The sequence below is a fragment of the Chionomys nivalis genome, chromosome 20 (assembly GCF_950005125.1).
Source record: "Chionomys nivalis chromosome 20, mChiNiv1.1, whole genome shotgun sequence".
NCBI classification, from domain to species: domain Eukaryota; kingdom Metazoa; phylum Chordata; class Mammalia; order Rodentia; family Cricetidae; genus Chionomys; species Chionomys nivalis.
The window spans coordinates 55579181-55605265 of record NC_080105.1 but is presented as its reverse complement, the minus strand read 5'-3'; the positions used below and the strand labels follow the sequence as shown (position 1 = coordinate 55605265).

Genomic DNA, 26085 nt, shown 5'->3' with positions numbered 1-26085 from the left:
GCAGCGCCCAGTAGAGCAGGTGCCTATCATCACCCATATGCCCAGCTCCTGACTGCTATGGTAGTTGGTGCTAGATGGGCTACTGTGTTCTGTCCCATCTTTTGTTAAAGCTACTCAAGGCCAGACCTTTGCTCTCCTGGCAGGTGCCTCATGGCTAGAGGTGTTCATTTTTACAGTAGAGAGAGCGTGAGCCAACGTCACGCAAATAGCCACAATGGGCCTACATCCTGTCAGATAACTAGGTTGACCAAGGGCTACATAATTTATATTTTTTTAAATTATTTTTTTAAAAAATAATTCCTGAATGTACTTCTCACATTTTGGGACTGGGAGGTCCAGGGTCAAAGCACGAGCATCTCAGAGGGTTTCTTCTGTGCGCAGAATGGTGACAGCTTGGAGAGAGGACGAGAGGGCAGAATTATTCTGTGTGAAGAACCCTCTCCTGTGGTGGCCATACTAATCATTTCGTGAGGGGCAAAGTCTCCCCAGCCAACCGTCCTTGACATTCGCACTAGGGTTGTTTCCACCGGGGACTTTGGTGGCTGTTCACACTGTGGCAGATAGCCTCTGAGGTTTCTATTTCTACTGAAGTCACTCACCAGTTAGTGAAATGTGGTTAGAAGCAGGAAGTGCAGCCCAGACACCTGTGGGCTTTCTGCAAGCCACCAGCATCCCCAGAGTGCACCTTCTCAGTGTAGGGCGCAAACTCTTGGGTCATTTTCTGAGGTGGTAAATAAATCTGAATCCCATGTCCTGGTTCTGTAATGCACCCAGCAACCTGTCCTGATGAAAGTGCTTCCTTAAGAAGGATGGCCCAGTATAAAGTGAAGACTCCCTGTCTGGATTTCAGATTCAGCCCTGGGTTTACCTTCTCTTCCTGCTGCAGGCTTGGTTTCACATATCTGAGACTGAAGGACAATTACATGGAAATACTGAACAGGGAGAATGACATCGAGAGGTGAGGAGCTGTCTGCACAAATTTGTGTCACTGGGAAAAAAATAAGTCTTAATCTTTGAAGTAAGCTGCCCAGGACCGTGTGAGGGGCAAGTCTGCACGCTGCAGTGCTTCAGAGGCCTGGGCCCTGAACTCAGTGGCTCCATAGCCCCAGCCAGACTCCCGGAGAGATGGTCAGACTTGCCATGAGAGTGCAGGCTCTAGCGATATTCTAAGTGAGACACAGATATTACGACCCTTCTGGGCGGAGTCATAGCCTGGACTGACCCATCAGCACTCTTAAACACTGATCCCAACACAGGGCTGGAGCTGGGCATCCTCTGAGACCCAGAACATCCACGGGGGCATCCACACAGTGTGGAAAGGGCACAGGGAGCAGTGAGAATTCCCCCTTCCTGCTGGTATGATCATTTGGAAATCATTCAAACTCAGCACCTTCTTGGCAGCAGAGAATAAATGCCCCACGTTTCTGTTTCAGATTTGAATTGCTGGAAGTCCTCAGTTTTGACTCTGTGCGGAGAAGAATGAGTGTGATTGTAAAGTCTGCCACAGGTGAGATTTCTCCTGATGTTACATGGCGGTGGCTTTATTCTGGCGGATAATTCTCTAGGACCTTCAAGGGTTTAGGACATAAAAACCATTCCAATTTGTACACATACATGCAGGTGCATGTGTATGTGTGTGTACATTCATTGGAGTGTTTCTGTGTTACCATAGACAACATGGCTGTCATTCCTCAGGCATTGCCCCACTCGTTTTTTGATCTTAGACAGTGTCTCTCACTGACTAGGACAGACTGACTGGCCAGCGAGCCCTAGAAATCCTTCTGTCCCTGCCTCTCCAGCACTGATATTGCAGATGTACGCTGCCTCTTTAAGCATGGGTTCTGGGAATTGAACTCAGGTCATCATGCTTGCAAGGCAGATTCCTTACCATCTGAGCTATCCCCCTTCTCCAGTTTTAAAGGCATAGGTAAACTCTTACATACTAACAACTTTGGAAAGAAATGAATACTAACTAAGCCTCCTACAGACACTATCTCATCTATGAATGTCTTACTACCGAGCTCCACACTCATCTAAAAAGCAGCTCATGTTTTTGACTGCGTTTAAGGACACGTAGTATGAGTTTGCAGATATTTCTGTACTAGAATTCAAAGTACTAACTAACTACAGTGGGTTTCTTGGGTGACTGGTTGCTATGACAATGGCTGTTTTTTGGGAGCAGCACATTCTGGCTAAAGTGTGGGATGGTGAAGGAGTGGGTGCAGTGGGACCCCTTGACCTGGTGATTCTGTAAGATCTTGGCATGTAATCTCCATGTGGACTGGCACTTGCCTCCTCCGCGCCTGCCCTTCCTGTCAGCAGATACCTGCGGCTGTCCTTCCCTGTCAGCATCTTGTCTAGAAGGCATTATGAGTTAGTCCCTTGTCACCCTCTTCAGAGGAATCCCAGCAGAAGTAGATATGCACCCCATCCTCTCCCTGCCCACACATTGCACTGGATGTGAGCCCCCCCCAGCACTCACAAGGCCCTCCTTACAGCCACATAGCTCTGGTGTCAGAGGTTCAGCTACCACTGATCTCCTGGCCTTTGACCAGCACGTACTGTTGTGTTTGCATCTCCTCGCCACCATAGCCTGCTTGCCCAGCTGTGTTTCCCTTCCGGGATCATGGCGTGAAGTGGCAGCCCCTTCGCAGGTCCCTCACAGAATGCCTTCCTGGATGCCCAGGTATCCACAGCATCCACACCAGGAGCTGCCTAGTATTCCTCCCGTGGGTTGTCTCTCTGGGGAGGCCTCATCACTCTCCTGCATCTTTCAGGGGACACTGGCTGAACAACAGTCATGTCTCTGTTGCCTGTGTTTTCCCCATTATGCACCCCACATTGATAACTTCCTACAGTTTGGAAATAGATCAAGTGGGTACCTGTCAAATAGCTGTGCCTTGCAATTTGATTGCAGTCCTCAGCCCAGAAGTCCCATCCTGGATGGTTGTTGAAACCAGTCACCACCAGCCTCTTGAGGTTTTCTCTCTACATACTTCCAAGCACTCTCAGTGTTAGGGGCGTAAGAGTCTGTCCTACAAGGAAACTGCCTTCTTGGGAACATAAACCATGCCATATCCCTTCTGTAGCCTGCCACCACTGGTGTTTCTTTTTCTTTCTTTCTTTTTTTAAATTGTTGTTGGTGGTGGTAGTGGTGGTGGTGGTGGTAGAGGTAGTTTTTAAGACAGGGTTTCTCTGTATAGCCCAGGCTGTCCTAGAACTCACTCTGTAGATAAGACTGGCCTCAAACTTAGGGACCCGCCTGTCTCTGCCTGCTGGGATTAAAGGTGTGCACCACCATAACTGACTTCCTGTGATGTTTCTATAGTTACACCCAAATGTTTCTATAGTTACACCAAATTCAGCATAGCACTGCAGGCCTGAGATGCATTATTGTTGAGCAGGGTCAGGCTGAGACAGTGTTTCACAGAATAGGCAGCTGAGGGTCAGGCCAAGACAGTGTTTCACAGAGTAGGCAGCCGAGGGTCGGACTGAGACTTTATTGCAGAGCAGCTGGACTGAGCAGGTGTCATCAGAGCTGGTTTCTCTGCATGGTGGCTGCTTCTTTGCTGTCTGTTAGTGTCTGTTACCTGGAAGGAGAAATTTCTTTCCTGTTGAGAAAAGGAACATGCAAGCCAACACGAAGGTGCTCAGAGCTCCGAGGACAAGGCTAGGGATGTGGAAGATAGAGTTTCCCTTGAAGCTTTGTGATACAAAGGATGGCCTGTCCATGGAAGGCTCGCTTTGGGGAGAGTCGTGCACTCACCTCTGGCATTTCATGGAGTTTGAGCACTCCTTTTGGGCCAGGAGCACACTCTTTGCTCTGTTATGCTCACCCTACCTACCCAACCCCTGACCCAGGAAGTATTTGCTCCTCATGGGGAGTATGAGCACTTGGAGCCCTGATTGTTCATGGCTCCTGACTGTCTTGAGACCTGTGGGCTGTAGGAATAAAATGGGGCCCTGGCGTATTTCATGGATTGCACCTCCTTCAGATCTTAATGTGTTAATTGGTCTTTAAGATGTACTTTGAAATGGTCTCCGCACTGGTGTCATTTGTTTTCACTAATAACAAGCTGAAAAGTAAACGTGTCTTCCTGTGTAGTAATTAAATTCAACGTTGTTTTCTCCATCTTCCAGGAGAAATTTACTTGTTTTGCAAAGGAGCAGATTCTTCAATATTTCCCCGGGTCATAGAAGGCAAAGTGGACCAGGTCCGGTCCAGAGTCGAGCGCAATGCAGTGGTAAGACGCTGCCCGTTCCAGCCCCGCTCGCTCTGCACTCTTCATTCAGCCCTGTTCCTTTCTATGCTAGAGGTTATCCTCCTGATTAGCCGTTCTCCTGCAGCACAGTCCTCTCAGCTGGTCCTCCCAGGACTGAGGAGCCAGAGAGACCCCATGCCTGGGATTAGATGACTTTTTGCTGCGATCTGCAGAGGCTGTACTACATAGACATTCAGATACAGCTCGGTCACATCCCCTCAGAGGAAGTCCCCATGTGGTGCTGCAGAGGCATGTGCTGGCTTCGTTGAACTTATTAGGACAAATTTCTTGAAGCCCTGGTGTTCACATTCAAGTGGGCACATTGGGGATTCTGATACCTTCTGCCCACGGTCACCCCCAGAAGTATCACTAGAGACACACCTTGTGTTAATGAGAACACTGACATAGTGCATACTGCATTGTTCTGGATGGTTCTCCACACCAGAGAATCATTTTCCTTAATTGTGTTTAAAGTACATCTTCTTAAAATACTTTATTGAGCTATAGTCGATATATTGGTGTGTTCATATTAAAGAGAAAAGTGGGCAGCTTTTGATTCACACTTGTAAAAGCCTTGCCACACAGTGTCCTCCAGACCTTTGTATTCCCCTCCGTCAGCTCCCATCAGCCCCCACTGTTTGCCGTCACTGTAGATGAGCCCTGACCCTCTGGCGTGGTCTTATCAGTAGCATCACAGTGTCCTTTTCCTGCTGAGCAGCCCATCCGTGCTGATGCCCGACTTACTCATTTGTTCACCTGTTGATGGACATTTGAGACTGAAGCCCAGCGAGAACTGTGGGTCCTTGTTTAGACAGCCCTTCTCTTAGGAAACGCCGTGCTGTGCTGGGCTTGCTCTCTGTGTTATGTTTTCTTTGCTGCTTTCCTGTGGATGGTCTCTGGTTGTGGTGAGTCTGTGCGCGGTGATTCTCTTCTCCTGCTTGGGAGTCTGGAGTGTGCTCTGTAGGCCTTTACCAAGATGGGGAATTCTTCAGTACTGCAGTTTTAATGGCCTGCATCCCACTCCCATCCCATCACTTGGTCTGCTGTAGCTGGCTAGTTGATCCCTCTGGGTGTGGACTCCATCCCTGTACGCAGGCCGCAGTGCGAACTTCACCCTGTGGGCTGCTGGATCTCTCTTGCTTCCTGCAGCTCTAGAATTTTATTCAGAGACCAAGCTCCTCAGAAAATGCTTGTTCCTTCAAGCTGTGGCCTTGTGTTGTTTGATGGATTTGGAACAGTGCTCTGCCTGGCGCCTTTGGGAATTTCCTGTCAGCCTCCTGATGACTCGTGCCTGACCTCTGGGCCTGTCCATCCATGTCCTCTTCCAGATACTTCAGGGCCATTGTTTCTTACAGTGCCTATCCTAGGGTTTCTATTGCTGTGTGTGGTAATTTAGACATAACTGGCCCCCATAATCTCATAGGGGGTGGCAGTATTAGGATGTATGGCTTTGTTGGAGTGGATATGGCTAGAGAAAGTGTGTCACTGTCAGGACAGGCTTTGAGGTTTCCTGTGCTCAGGATACCACCAGTATATGTCAGACCATTTCCTGTTGCCTATAAGAGCAGGGCTCTTGGCTAACCCTACAGCACACGTCTGCCTGCACACCGCCATGCCTCCGTCGTGATGATAACGGACTGAACCTCTGAACTGAAAGCCAGCCTCCCCAACTAGCTGTATGGTCATGCTGTTTCACACAGCAGTGGAAACCCTAAGTAAGACACTGTGGCAAAACACTTTGACCAAAACAAACTTGGGGAGAAAGGGGTTCATTTCAATTTTCATGTCCCAATCATAGTCCATCGTGAAGAGAACTCCCAGGCAGAAAATGAAGCAGGGAAATGACGATGAAGAACGTCACTTACTGGCTGGCTCAGCTGCTTTCGTGTGTACCTCAGAACCACCTGCCCAGGGATGGCACCACCCACAATGGGCAAGTGTTCACACATCAATCGCTAGTTAAGAGAATGTCTGTAGGTTTGCCTACATGCCACTCTTGGGGGCATTTTACCAATTAGGATTCTCTTTACCAAGATGTGTCTAGGTTTGTATCTAGTTGACAAAAACCAACCAGGACAGCATACTTTAGATATGTCCTGGAATACTTAGTCCCATCCTATAGGTCAGGTAATTCAAAACTTCTGCCTGAGTTCCCCAGCCCACACCCAGTCCGGCAGTTCCTCAGGCAGCAAACTGAGGGACCTACAGGCTCCTCATTCATACCGTTATTATTAAACAGCTGAAGCTTTACACTGAAGACGGCTGCAGGTGATGCTGAGAGGACCATAAAATCCAGTCGCCCATTTCTTCCTCAGTTGCCTGTTTTGAGCGTCATAATTAAATTGTGCCAAATACAAGATTAGGAAGACTTTACCTTGTATTTTTCTAAAAACTCTATACTTCTAGGTTTTAAATTTAAGACATTGATCTTATGTGTTATGGTAGGCAAAGGGGACTGTCTTATTTCTTATAAGTGGGTGTAGTTTATTGAGTATCATTGTTGAAGGGATGGTTTTATCCCTGTTGAGTGATCTTGTTCCTCTTGTTAAATTGTCTAGCCAGATGTTCTAAGATTTGTGTCTGGGCCTCAGTTCTGTCCTGCTGTTCTCTCTCAGTCTCTGTCTCTCTCCACACACACCAGTCCTGTACAGTTTTCTGTACTGTCGTGTGCTAGTAAGTTTTGAAACCAGAATATATATGCATGCCCAACTTTCTTCTTATCTGAAATCCTTATGCTCTCTGAATACCCTGAAATTCCCTATGAGTTCCAGCGGAGATCGCCATTGGGAGTTCCGTAGGATCACAAGACTCCAAATGGCTTTGAGTAGCGTTGTCATCTAAACAATATGAAATCTTCCACTCCACGGAAACACACGTTTCTGCTATTTGCTCTTCTGTGATTTTCAGTGTTGTGTAGTTTTCAGTCTATGAGTCTTTTCCTCCGTGAGTAAGCCATTCTTGAATGTTTTCTTTCTGGTATAATTGTGGGTAGAATGCGTTCTTAATCTCCTTCCCAAGGTGAGTGTTGGGAGCATGTGAGGTGCAGCCGGCACGCCTGTGCTGACGTCACAGTTGAGCTGTTGGGACCTGTGCTGATTACAGCATTCATGCAATAGCTCTGGGATTTCGTGAGAGGAGGTATACATTCTTTATGGCTTTCTGACTGCAGGAGCTGGCCATCTGCATGTGCGGTCTTTAGAAAAGCATTCTTTTGGATTTGGGTGCCCTCTTCCTTACCAAATTGCTCTGGTAGAATTTGTGGTGCTGAGTTGTGTTCAGCAGAAGTGAAAAGGCGGGAGAGTCCCACCCTCTCCTCGCCTTGGAGCCGTTCTTGGGGAACCACATGAGGACAACTCTGTGTTGTGTTTTCAGATACTTCCTCTGCATCAGTTCAGTCATCACGTGGGACTTCATCCTGGCCACACCATGTGTTACGTTAGCCCGTTTCCTAGGCTGGATCAGTCTGGCATCCGGGGATGAGTCGCATTCAGCGTGGCTCACATTCCTTTCGTGTTGGAGTGGTGCTGTTGGATCCAGTTTGCTGGTGTGCAGTTGAGGGTCACTTCGTGTGTGTTCATAAGGGGCGGTGCTCTACAGTGCTCTCTGGGTGTGATTGTGCTTTCTATAGCTTGGTGGTGTTTCACACAGGACTTTTGTCCTGCTTAGCCAGAGGCTTTCAGAAAGGCACTCCACCTCACGGCACCACAGTAGAAAGTCCCTTTCTGCCTTCACAAGCAGAGGCCCGTTCATTCCTGAAAGCCCAGTTGACCATTCCCAGCACCCTCCATCCTGGACATTCTGTCTTTAGAGACCTCCTCGTCTGACTATTCTTCAGACTTGTGGCTGGAGCACAGTGTTTGCCCGTGCCCTTCCTTCCCTCATGAGGGTTAGAACTGTTGACAAGCAGTCCTTCACACACGTTAGGAGGGCTAAAGAGCTGTGAGAGGTTGACAGCACATAGCAGGAAGTATTATTAAAAGTCTCAAATCCAGGATTTGCGGTGCATGTTGAGGAGGCCTGTGAGTGTCACACTGTTGTACATGGAGTTAAGGTGAAAGAGCAGGAGACGCCCAAGGGAGCCACACCAGGAGCAGGTCACATGGCCTTGATAGCACCTTCTTCACGCATGTCAGAGCCCCTCATCCTTGAGGCTTGTTTTAGTTTCCCGTGTACCCAGTGTGTTGATGAATAAACTTGCAGTCTTCCTTGGTATTCACTATGGTTGGATTCTGACAGGCTCCCAGCTTTGGATAAACCATTACCACAACATTACAAATTATCTCCCCAAAACACAAATGAACTCTGTTTGTTTACATGAAGGGAAAAAGTCTGTGTTCTGGTGTAGTGGCCTGGTAGAGGTATCATAGGTTACAGTTCTAGATGTATATGAATGTCCATATTTAATGTAATTCAGTAATTCCTTGAGGGTGGCTGGGTTATGACTCAGTCTCTTCAGATGGGTATGAGGAAGGCCTGAGAATACATTCAGCAGGCAATGATGGATTCACGTTAAACACTGACTCGTGTTCCACAGGAGGGTCTGCGGACCCTGTGTGTTGCCTACAAGCGGCTTGAGCCAGAAGAATATGAGGATGTTTGCAGACTGCTGCAGACCGCCAAGGTGGCGCTTCAAGATCGGGAGAAGAAGTTAGCAGAAGCCTACGAGCAGATCGAGAAGGACCTGATTCTGCTTGGTGCTACAGCTGTCGAGGACCGGTAACGCTGCCATGTGTGTCTGTTCAGCAGCAGGTGGAGAGGCCATGGGAGTGGGTGGGCGGGTGGTACACACATCCACAGTTACAGGTGGAGAGGCCGTGGGAGTGGGGTAGGCGGGTGGTACACACATCCACAGTTACAGGTGGAGAGGCCGTGGGAGTGGGGTAGGCGGGTGGTACACACGTCTACAGTTACAGGTGGAGAGGCCGTGGGAGTACAGGTGGAGAGGCCGTGGGAGTAGAGTGGGCGGATGACACCCATGTCCACAGTTACAGGTGGAGAGGCCGTGGGAGTGGGTGGGCGGGTGGCACACACGTCCACAGTTACAGGTGGAGAGGCCGTGGGAGTGGGGTGGGCGGGTGGCACACACGTCCAGTGCCAGTGTGTTCTCCCTGAGGACAGCTTCACTGTTTCCCTTCATGTAGAGCGACAGCCCAGAAAACCAGAGCTGGGCGATGCGCCACACATAAGGTCCCTGAAAAGGCACTTTCTTCCAGATAGTGAAAGTGACATCTTCACATCATGTTACACATGGAAGATCCAGTTTCTCCTCTTGCCTTAGAAAGGAATTAGTAGCTGGGCGGTGGTGGCGCACGCCTTTAATCCCAGCACTCGGGAGGCAGAGGCAGGCGGATCTCTGTGAGTTCGAGGCCAGCCTGGTCTACAAGAGCTAGTTCCAGGACAGGAACCAAAAAGCTACAGAGAAACCCTGTCTCGAAAAAGAAAAAAAAGAAAAAAAAAAAAAAAAGAAAGGAATTAGTAGTAATTTTCCTACTATTTGTTGGAAGCTGCTGCTGGCTCTTCTGAGCACAGCTTGACTTTTTAGATTTTAATATCTTTGACATGTTTGTCTTTGTTGAAGAAAGTTAACAGATTGAAGTGGACTAACCCAGTAGTCACAGCTGATAAAATGTTAGAACGCTTCTGAATTCTCAGTTACAGGGTGAGAGCCAGGAGCCCTTGCCGTGGCCTGAGTGCGGTGATGCAGAAAGGGAGGCTGCTCCAGGGAGGGGGCTTCTGAGTGGATGTGCATGAAGCCCTTGTGGGCAGCTGACATGGCTGGAGTTAGGCCACAGAACATGGAGGATTGACACCCAGGAGCACTAGGGCTCAGTGGTAGTAAAACAATTTTCTCTTCTAGACAGCCCAGGTAACATAGAACACCTGTCCACCTGGGATGACATATGATGTCCCGTTGAAGTGATGATTGATCACACGTTTCTTCTTTAAAACCCAGAGTCAGCACCCTTACCAGTCTAGACCTCGGGTTCCTTATCGTTGTTCAGAAAAATTACGAGATTGGAGGCGGCTGTCCTCATTTGTGCGTCTGTAGTGATGGCGTCTCCACACTTCAGACCAGGCGCTTCCTCCCTGGGACTCGATGACTTTGCAGGGTTATGTAGAGGTGAAAGGTCATACCAGATTTCACACCGTGCTGGTACATACTGAGCCAGCAGTGAACGTTAGCGAGCTGTGGGGCCACTGGTGTTATTACCAGCCTCTGAACTGGACTCCAGTAGAGTCTGCATTCTAATTTGATAAGGAACAATATGAGAACAAATGGTACCAAAAGGAAAAATAATACCATATTTCCCAGTTCCATTTTCCATCTCGTTTCTGGTTTTAATGATTCTCCTAAGTGGAATGATACTGAATTGTGGACGGATGTTAGGCTCAGGGAGAGGATGTGGCACAGGACAGCCCCTTAAGGAGCTCATCCGTGTTTGTTTGGTAGAGCCTCGTGCACATCACTGTAAGGTGTGCGCTCTGGGAGCAGGTTCAGGTCCTGTGCGTGTGCTGTTTCATAGAGATGAATATTTTGATGGCTTCATGTTTCTTGAAGTTCTTTCTTTGGCAGCCTTGGCTCCTGAGCCCACTGTCTGGGTTCTACTTTCCCAGGCTCCAGGAGAAAGCCGCAGACACAATCGAGGCCCTGCAGAAGGCGGGCATCAAGGTCTGGGTGCTCACTGGAGACAAGATGGAGACGGCCTCAGCCACCTGCTATGCCTGCAAGCTGTTCCGCAGGAGCACACAGCTGCTGGAGCTGACCACCAAAAGGCTAGAGGAGCAGAGCCTGCACGATGTCCTCTTTGAGCTGAGCAAGACAGTCCTGCGCTGCAGCGGAAGCCTGACCAGAGACTCCTTCTCGGGGTAGGTGGCTCCTCCCACCGCCTTTGCAAACCAGTCCCACCTCATGGGATCCTGCACCTCTGTGTGCCCACAGTCTGTGGGTCACCTAGAGGCTTTGAGTGGCACGGAAGCCTTTCCATCTGCTGTTGTGCCTTGTGGGTCCCTCGTGGGTGCCTTGGGATACTGCCAGAGAAGGTGGTTGGTAATAATGGAGGCAGCAGTGTCTTCCCAAGAGTGTCTACCGGTTTATTCACATGTTTCATGAGGGCCTCCCTTACCAGGGCTGGGCAAGTCATCTGAAGGTAGTCTCATCTGATTCTGATGAGTCATTATTTTACGTCTTTATTTGTGTGGGTTTCCACATGCATGTGCCACAGCGAACATTTGGAGATTAGAGGATAAGTTCTCAACTTAAGACAGTTGGGCTTAGAGCACATGCCCTTATTGAACCGTCAAGAGTCATATGTATTTGGCAGGACAAGCCAGCCCTCTAGGTGTGTGCAGATTTTAGGTTGTTTTTAGAAGAGCACAAAGTTATTTCCCTACTTTGTTCTGCAGAACTTCGGGATTATGGATGTTGTTGTCATTCTGAGGCCTTGCAAAGGAGCCTGGAGAGATGGCTCAGTCGTTAAGAGCATGCGCCACTCTTCCAGAGGGCCTAAGGTTAATTCCCAGCACCAATGCCAGGCGGCTTCCCACTGCCTGCAGCTGCAGCTCCTGGGAGGTCAGACTCCACTGGTCTCAGCAGACGTGTGCCCACACCTACATACAGATTATACATACTTTAAAATGATAAAAATAAATAAATCTTTATAGCCCAGCAAAGGGAGACTTTGACCATGTTCTCACAGTGAAGTCACCAGGGCAGGAAGCCTAGGAGGTATTAGCCATACAGGTAGAAGGCGGCTGGCATGGAGAGCAGACGTGGAGACCTGCTCTTCCAAGTCCACCTTGTGGTGTCTCAGTGTGAGACTTACACACTCTCAGGAAGCTGTGGCTGCTGCCTCAAGGATTTTCATTTGACTGTGATTTCACAATGGCATCACAAAGGTAGCTCCAGTTCTGCAAAGGTCGGAGTGATGGAGGGAGAACTAGGAGCCTCCTGACCCCAGGCACCATGCAGATGCCCCGGGTATGATAGAGCGGTGATTGAGTGATCTCCCCTTCTGTGCTCCAACAGACTTTCGACAGATATGCATGACTATGGTTTAATCATCGACGGAGCTGCGCTGTCCTTGATAATGAAGCCCCGGGAGGATGGGAGCTCCTCAGGCAACTACAGAGAGCTCTTCCTGGAGATCTGCAGGAACTGCAGTGCCGTGCTGTGCTGCCGGATGGCACCCTTACAGAAGGCGCAGGTCACGAACTGGCCTGCATGGGGAGAAAGCCTTTCCTTAGATCTCACTGTCTCTGATAGCCAAACACTTAGTGGGAGCATAGAAATGTCAGACCTGAGTCTTAGATTCTCCTTGAGGGTCAGGCATGGAGAGAGGTGCTTTAGTGCCTTGGGAGTCTACCCCAAGGGCGTGGGGATGGGAGCTTGCATTCACAGAGCACCTTCTGTGTGCCCATGGGAGCCAGGATTTGATTTTCCTCCTTCCAACTCCAGACAGTCCTCTGCACTCTTCCTGTTCTTGTGGGAACATACCTAGATTATCTTTTTAAATACATCAGATATATTGTGGGACGCATCCACAAACTTGGCGTCTTTCCAGTGTCTGTACGCCTGGCTGAGACCTGGCTTCACAGTAGCATGCTTCAGGTGCCTCCTTAAACTGGGCATAAGGGGATCGGGTCCTCTCAGGTGACCCAGCTGTAAAGTCGAGAGCATTATGCAGAGAGCCAGGCTCAGGGAGGTGCTCTTTTGAATGCAAGCTCCATTCTCTAATTAACCAGATGTCCTGGGCATTTCTCAGAGTGGCTCCTTCTTTTGGTACCCTCTTCTGTGCTTGACTCCATGCAAACCTTCTGTAATTGTTTCCCTGATCGCAGCCTGGGATTCCCAGTGCTATTTTTGGGTTCTCAATTGATGTATACAAATGCATTTTGTATACTTACATTTCTTGTCTTGAAATAAGAAAGCGATCTGTAGTTTCTCTACTTCTCTGTCTCATCCTAATGCATTGTACTTAAGCATGGTGCATGGGGGGAGGTCTATGAAGAAACAGACTTGGAAATTGAGAAAGAGAAGTCATGAAGGGTACTTATTACGTTGACATATTTGATTTTTATGCATGACAGGTTTGAAAATTAAAATAGCATTAGAAACAGCTTCTTTTTAAAAATTGTTTGATACCAAGTGGTGTAGAATTACAGCCCCTTCCTGCAGACTGCATTGGTCCCAGGCTTTTCCAATACCTGGATATTACTCTAATTTTGTCTTCCTGCCTTTGTGAAGTCACGTCATTGATCGTATCTTAGTTTCTATGAGACAGTTTGACCCTCTGTTGAGGAAATAGTCTGAGAGCTCTAAAAAGGAGCAGTGAGTCGTTTCCCTCTGACCTACACCAGCTGTGTGTCTCAGTTGGTTCTGCCCAGCTAATAACCCTAACGAAATCCAAACAGAAGATAAACTCCGTGTTTCTTTCTTTTCCAGATTGTTAAGTTAATCAAATTTTCAAAGGAGCACCCTATCACCTTAGCAATTGGTGACGGTGCCAATGACGTCAGCATGATCCTGGAGGCCCACGTGGGCATAGGTAAGCCATTGCTGCTGTAGTTGGGATCTGTGCTTTTGGTAGACACAGGCTGTACCCTGCCATGCAGAGGGACCTTGGGTGTCCACCTGTGACTTGTGATTTTGCAAGCAGATACCAGGCAGTGGTCACCTGGGCTTTTGGCTCTGGTCACCAATATATGCACCCTTCATTCTAGGCGTCATTGGGAAGGAGGGTCGCCAAGCTGCAAGGAACAGCGACTACGCAATACCCAAGTTTAAGCACTTGAAGAAGATGCTTCTTGTCCACGGGCACTTGTATTACATCAGGATATCTGAGCTCGTGCAGTACTTCTTTTACAAGGTAGGGAGTCCTCTCAGTTTCAGCGCACGAGACCTTCGTCGGTGACTTAATGGGTGACTTAATGCTTCCGGTCATTTATCTGCGTGAATAAGTGACCTTCGGAAAGTAGGCTGCTCCTGTAACAGGATTCCTGACACTTCTTGAGCCTCCTCAGACTTTAACATAGAGCCAGAAGGACGAGTTGTGTGACGTTTGAGGGCTCATCTCTTGTTCCTTTGAACAGTTCTCCCCATGCAGGCAGGTCCTTGCTGCTGACCTCTCTGTCACCACCGCCTTCCTTCCCTCTTGTGTGTCTCCTGCTGCCTGTGATCACCAGGGCCACACTATAGATGTGTACATTTTATTTGCCACACAGGGAAGAGAAACATTTTCAAAACCCACTCAGCTGTCTTTTAAGATACTGGGCCTGCTTGTCACTATCCCCCACGTGAAACATAGTGTGTTATTGGTAGCTTGTGAGCTCTAGGCAAGCCCGGGAGTCTCTGCAGAATGCCCCTGAACTAATAATGGACACTACTTGCCTTTCAGAATGTCTGCTTCATTTTCCCTCAGTTTTTGTACCAGTTCTTCTGCGGATTTTCACAGCAGGTCAGTCTGAGATCGTAAGTCGGAAGTTCATCAAAACCGTGTCTTCCTTTCCAGTGGGTGGCCTTAGTGAGGGACCCTCTTCAGGATGCAGACAGACCCCTGTGGAGATCCGTAGGGGCCCAGATGCACCCATCCTGTCGCCCCCAGGGCCCGTGAACAGACAAAGGGGAAAGGGCAGGCCATGGAGTTGAGGAGTTGCCAGCCCCAGACTGGATGTCAGGAGGTCGACATGTTTCTAAACATAGGCCTCTAATGACTTAGCTGATGGGCTCTGGGTTGGACTGTATGTGACAACCCACACCTGAACCTTCATGGACGTGGGGGTCATCTTGGAGTCTGAGACATTGAAGTATACAGGATGAGACACTGCACAAGGTGCTCAGATGGACAGTGGTCAGTGGCTAATATCTGTAGCCACCAGGGCCGGGATAATTGAAGCTAGAAAATGTAAAAGTGAGCAGAATTGTGAATTTTTGGATCCAAGCTCTGCCTGGACCTCACGATTTTTTTTTTTTTTAATTCGAGACAGGGTTTCTCCGTAGCTTTTTGGTTCCTGTCCTGGAACTAGCTCTTGTAGACCAGGCTGGCCTCGAACTCACAGAGATCCGCCTGCCTCTGCCTCCCGAGTGCTGGGATTAAAGGCATGCGCCACCACCGCCCGGCGACCTCACGATTTTAAACCTGATGAATTTACTTCATGAAATTTGAAATCCGTCCCTGTTGTCTGTCTCTATAGAAGAGCGGCTTCTATGCATTTTAGGTGCACTTTCTATATTTTAAGCTTCTTTACTCAGGGCCTAGGGACATGGCTCAATTGGTAAAGTTCTGCCGTACAAACATGAGAACCTGAGTTCAAATCCCCAGCACCTATATCAAGCTGGGTATAGCAGCATAAGCCAGTGGTAAGGAGATAGAGGCAGGAGGACATGTGCTAACCTCTCTAGCTGAGTCAGCTCCAGGTCGCCTGATGCTGACCCCTGGCTTCTACACACGCATGCATTTGCACGTATCTGCACACAGTACTATACTAAATCATGACATCAGTCTGTCAAAGCCATCTCGCAGCCCCACTCAGATCCCTTCTCCTTCTCGCAGACTTTGTACGATACTGCGTATCTGACTCTCTACAACATCAGCTTCACCTCCCTCCCGATTCTCCTGTACAGCCTCATGGAACAGCATGTGGGCATTGAAGTGCTCAAGAGAGACCCATCCCTGTACAGGTATGTGCCTCTGCCCTGGACAGGTGTGAGCCCAGGGGACAGGAAACAGTGCAGAAACTGCCAGCCGGCTCCTGCTGCCATCTTTCCAAAGCTAGGGTGCACTTGCTTCCTCTGGATGGTGTCTAAAGAAATGGGGTCTGCACTAGGCTTGAATGCACGTCAACCTTTCTGCATCCCACTGCTTGGTAGAGGCAGGAAATCTAGGACTGGAACCTGCATCTGTCTGCCCCTGTGAAGTCATTTCTTAGTATTAATGCAATAACTTTTATACTATTCCAGAACTGCCCAGATTTTCTGACAGTTACAGTGTTTCTTTGTAGTCTTTTTCCACCCTAACACATAACAGGGAGATTCCCATGCTCTTGAATTTCTCCAGATAATAATGAATTGCATCCTACAATGCAGCAGCCAGCCAGTGGATACATTGTCACCTTCACCTACCTCATTCAGGTTTCCCAGGACCTTTGTCTTACTCATGTTTATTGTACACACATGTGTGCTTATTTCTATGAGGTTTCTTCAACTGTGTAGTTTCAGAAACCACATTAACATCAGACAACCTTCCCTTGTCCAGTTCACAGGACCCCATGTCACAGGCTTTGGGGACCTTTATTACATTGTTTAGCCATTTATGAGACCTTGAAACTTGAGGAATTGTGTGCACGTGCGTGCGTGCGTGTGTGTGCGCGCGCGCACGCATAAACACATGCATACATGCACACTGTTTCAGACATGTACACAGAGGGAATGCTACGGACAAACCCCAGTGCAGTGAACAGGCCTAGAAACTCATGTAGGTTGGTAGCAGGTCCACGTCCAGTCTGCTGATCAGTATGTCAGATAGTGCACGCTGTTGTGTGTCATTTCCATCCAGAAGACAAGAGCGCCCCAGGTTTCCTTTAACAGCATTACAGGTGAATACAGGAAAAGTGTTCAGAAGCTAGTGGGGACATTGGTGTGAGGCTGAAGAGCGTGTGTGTTCTGCCCTGTTCATTGTCATGGCTGAGGCTATTTAGTAACGGGTGGACAGAGATGCTGCCGCAGAGTGGTCACAGTTTTCCCACTCTTTTCCTCAAACAGAGATATCGCCAAGAACTCGCTGCTCCGCTGGCGGGTGTTCATTTACTGGACATTTCTCGGCGTATTTGACGCTTTGGTATTTTTCTTTGGTGCTTATTTCATGTTTGAAAACACAACCGTGACCAGCAATGGACAGGTCAGTACTGAATGTCTTGTGGTTTCACTAATTAGTAATAAGCCCCACCCTGTGCGGTCGTTGTCTAGAGCAGCCTTGTGAGAACAGCTCAGCCTGTGGTTAGGTGAGCACGAGAGAGGTGTGGCTCTGTGGAGCCATCTAGAGGAAGGTCCAAGTCACATTCGCCAGCTGTAGGGGAAGGTCGGTTCTGAGGTTTTCCTGAAAGGTTCACAACATGCATCCCACCGTGAGCTAATCCTGGTGGTCCCGTGGTTTCATCCAGTCACCGTACTTTGGTATGGGAGTTAAGTTGTGTGAGTGTCGCTCCACAGTGTGTGAGCATGGCCCCTTACAGTGAGTAGCTCGTAGTTCTTAATGGACAGCACTGTTGTTTGCCTACTTTCTGGGGTCTGTTTTATTTGTATCTTGCTTTTTTTCTTTTTGCCACTTGCTTCCCTTCCCACCTCAGATAATGACCACCAACACAAGCATGGTAAGACACCGTGGGTTTGTTCTCTCTGTGTTTCTGGAGTGCATTACAAATAAAATATTTCTTGAAAATATTTTCAACTGTGACTTTTTCTGTGTGCTTTGTTGGTAGAAAAGCTGTTAGCCATGCCTGCCCTCTACTGGCCTCAGAGCCCCCTGACCCTGCAAGGTGTCTTCTCCCTGGGTCTCTGTCAAGGCTTCGGTGAAAGGGGGTTGTTAAACTGACCCCATAGGTCTGCATGTCACTGTAAATAAAGGACAGGAGTGCTTGGGACCTTGCTTTGGTGGCATACCTGTGCTACCTGGGGAGAACAAGAGGCATCCGGTAAACCTTAGATCTAGATGCAAGTGCCGAGCCCAGCCTTAAGCCCGGTTAAGATCACAGGTTTTGATATGGCTGCTCGAACAGATACAACAACTGACGTCAGAGAAAACCCCTCCCAGCCATCACCTCAGGGAGCTTGCAGACAGAAATGCTTTTCATTCCTCGTTTAACCAACTCCCCTCTTCTCCCCCTGTTGTCTTCCCCGTATTGATTCCTCAGAGTGTGAGGTTGAAGTGCCCATGTCTGGCCAGTGTAGGCCGTTTGTTTTCCTGTGTATGTGTTTCTGTTGCCTGCTAACGTTAGATCACAAATCAACTTTTACTGTATTTGACCCTGAAGACTTGCTAAAATTCATTCCACCGTTTTAAGGATTTAAGATTTTCTGTAGCTTACTGTTGTCTTTTATTTTAATCAAACAATGCCTGCAGCCACCAGCCCATAAGCATGGTGACAGTGGTTGTCTGAGTCTTAGTTGACTCAGATACCATTTCCTTGTAAGTCAGCCTTTCAGAAGCTTCCCGCCATCTCTTGCGTCTCTTAAATGCTCAGGTCCCAGCACGCGGCTTTCTTTTCACTCTCAAACCACATCTTGCCACTCACGCACAATTCATCTGCTGGTCGCTGGCGTGGGAGGCTGAGGAAGGAGTGTATACACGCTGGAAGCTGGTGTGAGCTCAGGTGATGAGAAGCAAGCCAGAGCCCAGACCCTGAGCTGTGCCAGCACGTGGCATCCTCCTCAGCCCACGCTGTCTCGGAATCTCAGAGGCATGATAGACATTCTCCAGAGCGCTAGGGAAGGACTCAGGTGGCTCTCGGTTTTAGGAATGCAGCAGGATGCTCACTTCCCAGGCCCCCAGAGACTCTGTGCAGGGTCTCCTGCAAGCCATGCTAGCTGACATGTGTAGTGGCATCCCTGCTGCCTGTCACGGGAGCTCAGGAGTCCTGTGTTCCCTTGCCTGCATTCCTCAGACAGTCCTTTTGGTCTCATTAGGTTTTGTGGGGGCTGAAAAGATGCAATGTCCTCACAGTAATGGACAGTTCTCACGTGTCCATTAGCCAGTGTTAAAGTGTTCATTAGAACCAGAAATGGGACTAGACAGCAAGTGTTACAGGTGGAGAGGGACTCACCTAAGCCTCCTACTGGCTCTGCCACTGAGAAGGGCATTGGTGGCCACCTTCACTGCACACAGACTTATAGGTAGAGATTCAGCATGTATGATACATGTTTTGACACAGAATTCCCAAAGGAGGCTGGCAGGGTGGACCCAAGCCAATGCTAGTCAGGACAGCCGACCCTAATTCTTAGGACGTGTATTCAGAGTCAGGCATGGTGGGGGCATGTCAGACTGAGGAGATAAGAGGCTAGACAGACACCCCGTGACACAAGTTTAAGGTAGACACTGACACCTCTCTGTGAGGTGGGAATGGCAGAACTGCAATAATCAAGGCCACTGCACAGGTTGGGGAGGTCAAGGAAGGGATTTGGTTTCCTGTCAGGCTCTCCACCCTCGCCCTCCACCCTGGCCCCAGGACTCTAGATAGCCCTCCTTGGCCTGAGTTCCCTCCACCCTAGTGTTTGGGAACATGAGAACTTTAGATTTGCAGATCTCAAGTGCAGGAGTGCAGTCTGGTTTAGTGATCATGGTGCTCCTCATGGATCCAGATGCTTGGTGTTCCTCATGGATCCAGGATGCCTCTTCCAGGTTCTTCTGTTTAGAAGTTTATCCTGTTAGTGGCTGTTAAAGACCTTTCTAGAAAGATCTTCAGCGCTCCATGGGGATAGTGTAAGAACTACAGAATTATGAGTAATTTCTTAAAATTTGTTTGTGGATCATTTTGTTTTTCACTGATATCAAAAGTCATAAGTATTTCATTCTTTTGATGCTAGGGAGGCATCAAATAATTATCAGACTCTTGCTGACCCCTGGGGCGTTCCTAGCCTGGTATTCAACCTGGAATGTGACAGTAGTTAGGACACACCTAGAGGATAGCTGAGACGGTCACGAGCTGTGGCGAGTGAGCCCAGCATCCAGCTGACAGAATGGCTGTGGAGTTGACCCAAAGGGGTGGAGAGCTGGCATGACCATGACCTTAAAAAACAAAAGCCTTGTCTCTTATGGAATACTGCTGCATATAAAAATTAAATTGGCTTGGGTTTGAAGGCTTTAGTGACCTGAACTCTCTTTATGAGAGTGTCCATCCTCAGGACAAAGAATCAAGGAGACAGGACTGAAGAGACACCAGGTAGATAGGAAGTACTGGCTGAGGGTGTTCTTTCAGGGCCAAGACTGTCAACCAGACCACAGATGGAGGCATATTGTTGAGGTCCATGTCAGTCAGACACACAGTAAAGGTGCTAATCACTCAGACCATCCAGAGCTATCGGTGGAGGTATAATTATTAAGGTGTGAGCCAGTCAGATCATCAGTGTTGGTTTATTTTGGAGCTGTCAATCAATTTGACATCAACAGAGGTGTGCTTTTCAGGTTCTGAGAAAGTCAGAAGCAGGAACCTTAGGAGCATATGGAAAGGTGACATCCGGCCGAGGGGCTGGTGTCCCCACCCCGTAGATCCTTAGAGGATCTAGTCCAGAAGGTACTAAGTAACTTGGTAGGTTGCCAGAAGTCTCCCACTGGAAACAAATGAGGGAATGAAGGTTATACAGAAACGGCTCTGTGGCCATCTGTCCATCCCAGTGAGCGGGCACTCACTGACCAGGAGCCATGGGCACAGTGATGATTGTGTGTCCTATAGGATTTGGCCTGGTCTCCTACCACGGCCCCCCAGGTCTGCCATAATCCACCAAATCCGGGGAAATCTGGCAGTGGGGAACATACGTTCCTCCTGGAACAGGTATGGGAAGAGCAAGCTGTGAGTTTCCTTTGGCTTGGTGTGTGGTGCTGCTGGGGTCTGCATGTCCCATACCCGTGACATGCTGTCATATACCTTTTTTAAACTCATTGTGTGCCATCTGATGGCACAGAAGAGCTGAGATGGAGACAATGGGGTTCCCTTCTGCCAAACATAGCCTCTGCAGAGGCAAAGCTTCCCCTGCTCTCACTGCAGGTTGCCATTTGGGCAACACCTATAGCTTTCCATTAAACAAACCAACAACGGCTCACTCTCCACCATCTTGTTAGGTAAATATCTTTGTGGGTGGCTGCCAGCCTACTGCCCCTGAGTTGAAAAATATTCCTGCCCTAGAGTTAAAGCCCGAGGCAGAATGCCATGACACTCTTGTGTCAGTCACACGATGCATTGGCATTGAAAGCCAACCCCATGGTTCTTGTCCTGCATATCTTACAGCATCTCTGGTTCCTCCCAGCCAGTTGCAGCAGTGCCTGCTCCGGCGTCACCAAGTGGCCCCCGGCTAGAAGCCCCCACATACAGGTCTGATGGTTTTTATCGGTACTGTTTCCGAGCCCAGGAAGGAAGGCATTTCTCTAGTAGGATGAAGAGCAGGGCACGGGTCTCTAAGCCCAAGGAGGAAGGCGTTTCTCTAGTAGGATGAAGAGCAGGGCACGGGTCTCTAAGCCCAAGGAGGAAGGCTTTCTCTAGAACTCTCCACTGACTCCCAGAACTCCTGCAGGTCATAAATTTTCACGAAACTCTAGCTTAGAGTATGATTGTTTCTTTTATTGAAAACACAGCATAGACAAAAGTACTGGCTTCCCAGCTTTTTGATTCTTTGTGAAATAAACTTGAGGGACGTTCTGGGAACATTGTCTGAGAGGCCCAGTTCATAGACCCCCACAGTGTCCACCTCGTGTGTTGTGTGGGAAACCGTTCTCGAGGATGGCTTCTGCAGACCAGCTTTCCCGAGAGAAAGGGCTCGCAGCCACTGACCTCACACGTGTCTGTCTGTAGTTGAGAAATGTGACTTCATGTCTGTCCCTCCCACCGTCCTGCTTGCCTTCCAGCTAGAAGGAGGGCAGCCCACACCTGCCTGGTCTTCCCTCCTCATTGATGAGTTGTTAACAGCCATGGCTGTGACCAGGGGTCTGACTGTTGAAGGAGCAGCCTTTGTCCAGTGTGTGCCACCTGCCCACCTCCTCCTTGTCCTGAGGTCTTCTCTTCATGGAGAAGCCTTCCCTGATGCTGTCACTCCTGTGTTCTAGTGTCTCCTCTGGCTGTCTCCTGCAGTGTTCTAGCGGCAGTACCCCTCAGCTGTGGGCATCTCCGTCACCAGCAGCAGGTTCCCTGAGTTTGCTCTTGAGACACAAGACCAGACTTAGGCAATAAAGTGGACAATGCTTCTATCTAGAAAGCCCCATGTGTATTGACTGCAGCCATGAGGTCTCTCCCTGCTGAATCTGAGACCTTAGGACTCCACACAGTGATGTGCTAGTGCCCAGCAGGGCCAGTGTCGAGGCCAGCAGGACACTAACTCGAGTCCTTCCTGAGCCAGGCTTGGCCACTGTGCTGGCCTAGGGCCACCTGAGCTCTTGCCTTTTCTAGCTCAGGAAACTGTAGTGCCCATCTCTTGAGGCTAAGAGGTGCAGAGGCCATGGGTCATGCTCTCTAGCGTCCGTGTTCGGGATGAGGGAGGAGAGGTGAATGGCACCAGGCACTCACTTGGACTCTTGTCTCCACAGATGTTTGGGAACTGGACCTTCGGGACACTGGTGTTCACCATTATGGTGATCACTGTCACACTGAAGGTGAGTCAGTGGTGAGGTCACACTCAGGCAATGCTAGCCTGCTTACAGCTCTCCCTGAGCTCATGGAATCCTAGGTCCATACTGATGCTAGGTGTCCGGGCCATCTTCTTCAGCTCATATCCAGGACCCAGTAAATGCACACTGCCTCATACATGAACTTCCAAAATTGCCCGAAAGGAAATGAAGAGCTGAGTGTTTACAAAAGGATAGAATTTTTTTTTATGTATATGGATGTTTTGTGTGTATGTGTGTCGGTGTGCCACATGGGTGCCTAGTGCCCCTGACTAAAGTTACAGACGATTGTGAACTGCCATGTGGGTGCTGGGAATCGAACTCAGGTCCTCTGGAAAGTCAATTCAGATTCTATGAAGAACTTAATTATGAAAGTCTCTGAACCCATCACATTGGGTCTTTAAAAGTATGCAAAGAAACTCCTTAAACCATCTTCTCAGGCAGCAGAATGTCATCATGGAAGATGCTTCTCTTTCTCTCTCTCTCTCTCTCTCTCTCTCTCTCACACACACACACACACACACACACACACACACACAACCAGAGGCCCCATGTGACTTGGGACAGCCTGGCCATCCCAGCAGTTTCGTCCTGTGGAAGCATGGGTTTGGGTTGCTGTGGTTTTCCTTGTAAGCTTTTGTAGTCATTCTGCCATGGCGTTTCAGTTTTGCCTTGCTTTTCGTGATTTTCTGGCCCTCCTTTCTACATGCCCAGGGAATGGCGCTGTTGACACCTCCTTCTCTTGCAGCTTGCGCTGGACACGCATTACTGGACTTGGATAAACCACTTTGTCATCTGGGGGTCTCTGCTCTTCTACATCGTCTTCTCCCTGCTCTGGGGAGGGGTTATCTGGTAAGAACCCTTAAACCCCACCCCCACCTCTGTCAGAGAGGGCCCAAGAGGTTCCGCACAACCTAAGGCCTCCTACACTTGCGCAGAAGTTCCTGTTGGGACCTCTGTGTCCCCAGTGTCACAGTGTGTTCTGGGCACTCTAGCAGACAAGTGGTTCATAGTGACCTGGGTAAACGGTTGATCCCGGAGTCTGGAAGACACAGAACATGGCTACAGCAGAGTCTGCTCGCACCCAGTGAAGGTCGCATGCTGTGTCATGATGCAGTTGTGGCAGTGGGGCACCAGTTCCATGCAGCCTCATCTCAAAATGCCATTCATAGAGACTTACCTGTGTTCCTTGGGGACACAGACACATGTGGGGCAGGGTATGTGGCCCATTTTGCTGTGAAACCCTGACTGAAGAACATAGTATCCCCTTGAGCTGATTTAGCACCATGGCCAAAGGCCCTGGAGAGGGCAAGCTCTGTGACCTGAGTGCCCAGGCTAGAGAGTAGTGGGAGGGGCAGCCACACAGAGAACGTCTTGTCTACATCAGTCCTCGCCTGGCCGGAGCAAGGTTTCTTTATTCTGCATCATAGCCCTGAGGAGGAACAACTTTAGGAAGACCATCCTAGCCCTCCGCCTGACACTCAGCCAGGGGACCTTTGTGAGGGCTCCCAGAGCCCTGCAGAGGCAGGAACAGCTTTGGGTGTTCTCTAGCCCCCTTGCCCTAAAGCAGAGAGCCAGAACTGAGGTCCTAGGAAGCCCTAAGTCTATGGGGAGGGGAGACTACGGTGGGGGCCTGGGACCTAGGGCCTGTGCATCCCAGGACTGCTTCACCCTCTTTTCTGAGATGTTGGTATAAGCAATGGGGACCTTCCCAGCAGCCCCGGCACCCTGTCCCTGAACGTCTTCACCTCTCTCCATACTCCATTCTGATCGTCACCTTGTGTCTAATGCAGTCTGTGTAGCCTTGAAGGTGGGACTTTACTCTTTCCCTGGGCTGTACGTGGTGCCAGAAGATGGAAGATAATTCCTGCAGTTCCTTCCTCCCGATGCACAGAGTCTGGGTAGCCTGGTCAGGGCTGAGGGCACCGAGAGTGGCGAGTTTGGGGCCGGTATCCTTCCTGGCCGGGCAGCGTCTCACCAGCATCCTCTTTTCCCCTCCCAGGCCATTCCTCAGTTATCAGCGGATGTACTACGTGTTCCTACACATGCTGTCCAGCGGGCCTGCCTGGCTGGGCATCACACTGCTTGTCACTGTCAGCCTCCTCCCTGATGTCCTCAAGAAAGTCCTGTGCAGGCAGCTGTGGCCCACGGCGACGGAGAGGACTCAGGTATGGAGGCTGCCTAGCCTGGCTAGCCACTTTCCTCTCCCTGTCTTGTGATTGAGAAGTTACTAAGAGATGGTTGAAAAGGTCTAGGCATCATAGAACTGAGCAGCCCACACCTTTCTAGTTAATTCTACAACGGCATATATGTTAAGTGTTATATGAGATAAAATTCTAGGTGAAAATGTTAAGTTTTTTAGGCCTGAACAACCAACTGAAAAGTAAAAGAAATGAGAACAAAAATTAATAGAAAAAAATTATTTTCTGTAAATCCACAAAAAAATGTAATCGTTACTTCATTCACTGAATTATACAGTGGGCTGTTGCCCAGTGATATGGCACCTACTTAGCATGTTACAGAGCCTAATTGTTCATTCCCTAACTCTGGAGGGAAAAAAACAGATTGTTATGTCAGTTTTAAGGGTGTTGGATTTGATTTTGGCTCAGTCAGCTTTACAAGAGGAAGAAGTTACGGGGACACTGCTTCCCCCTCCCAAACTGGCCAGCAGGCTAATGCCCAGCAGGACCCTGCCACCAGGGCGCCTGGGGTTCACCAAGACACAGTTTCAATTTCACCCATGAAAGTCTTAATCTCTGGATGAGGCAGGGCTGTGGGGTCTGCATGTTCAGCAACCTCTCCGTAACTGTGCACAGCCTGACAACACAGGGCTGTGTGTGCAGAGGGACGGAGCTGCACAGTTCCTGCAGGAGAGAGCCAGTCCCTCAGTACCTGGCTGTACCTGCCTCCCATGTGTGGAACCTGAGTCTAGCGTGGAGCCAGCTGGCCTTGTTTGGGGTGGGAAGCAGATACCCCTACCAGGGGACTGGTGAGGCTCCACCCGCCAACCCCACCTTCTTGGTCATCCTTCTCGGGACTCGGTGCCGCTGGTTCTTCCCTGCTTTATGCCTCCTGCCACAGTTATATAATCTGCTGTTAGAGCTCTTACCCATGCCTCTGTTCATGGGCGTGGGCGTGTTCACCCCGTGCTGCTAGGAGCAGTCCCAAGGTAGTGCCTCACAACACAGTGATGCCAGGCAGTGCTAACTCTAGGGTTGGGAACCCCTCAGCTCACAGAGAGAGAGACAACAGGAAGGGTTACTCACCTGCCACTGAGACCCACCACCACCACCTTCTTCCTGACCCTCCACCCCAACCCCCCCCACACACACACACACAGAGCAGTTGGTCCTGGAGCTGTCGGTGCTCAGCTGCTCTGGTTTCCGTGGGAATGGCATTCATTGTTCCTAGCCAGCAGTCCAGCCTGTAGGAACTGGAAGGCTGTCCACTGACTGTCTTCCACA

The 26085-nt window shown here is 49.4% G+C and overlaps 1 protein-coding gene across 6 annotated transcripts in view; it reads left to right on the top strand.

Moving 5' to 3' along the window:
• Atp11a (ATPase phospholipid transporting 11A) overlaps positions 1 to 26085 on the top strand; it is a 108217-nt gene that overhangs the window by 73994 nt on the left and 8138 nt on the right. For 3 of the 6 annotated variants that reach the window (XM_057752108.1, XM_057752111.1, XM_057752110.1), the window contains exons 15-29: positions 887 to 958; positions 1434 to 1507; positions 4141 to 4244; positions 8797 to 8978; positions 10878 to 11129; positions 12289 to 12466; positions 13705 to 13807; positions 13983 to 14128; positions 14657 to 14716; positions 15812 to 15939; positions 17020 to 17155; positions 17604 to 17627; positions 22544 to 22609; positions 23370 to 23473; positions 24624 to 24789. In XM_057752108.1, coding sequence (XP_057608091.1) covers positions 887 to 958; positions 1434 to 1507; positions 4141 to 4244; positions 8797 to 8978; positions 10878 to 11129; positions 12289 to 12466; positions 13705 to 13807; positions 13983 to 14128; positions 14657 to 14716; positions 15812 to 15939; positions 17020 to 17155; positions 17604 to 17627; positions 22544 to 22609; positions 23370 to 23473; positions 24624 to 24789 — 1795 coding nt within the window. The remainder of the gene's footprint in view (positions 1 to 886; positions 959 to 1433; positions 1508 to 4140; positions 4245 to 8796; positions 8979 to 10877; positions 11130 to 12288; positions 12467 to 13704; positions 13808 to 13982; positions 14129 to 14656; positions 14717 to 15811; positions 15940 to 17019; positions 17156 to 17603; positions 17628 to 22543; positions 22610 to 23369; positions 23474 to 24623; positions 24790 to 26085) is intronic. The other 3 variants (XM_057752109.1, XM_057752113.1, XM_057752112.1) reach the window with 1 other exon arrangement.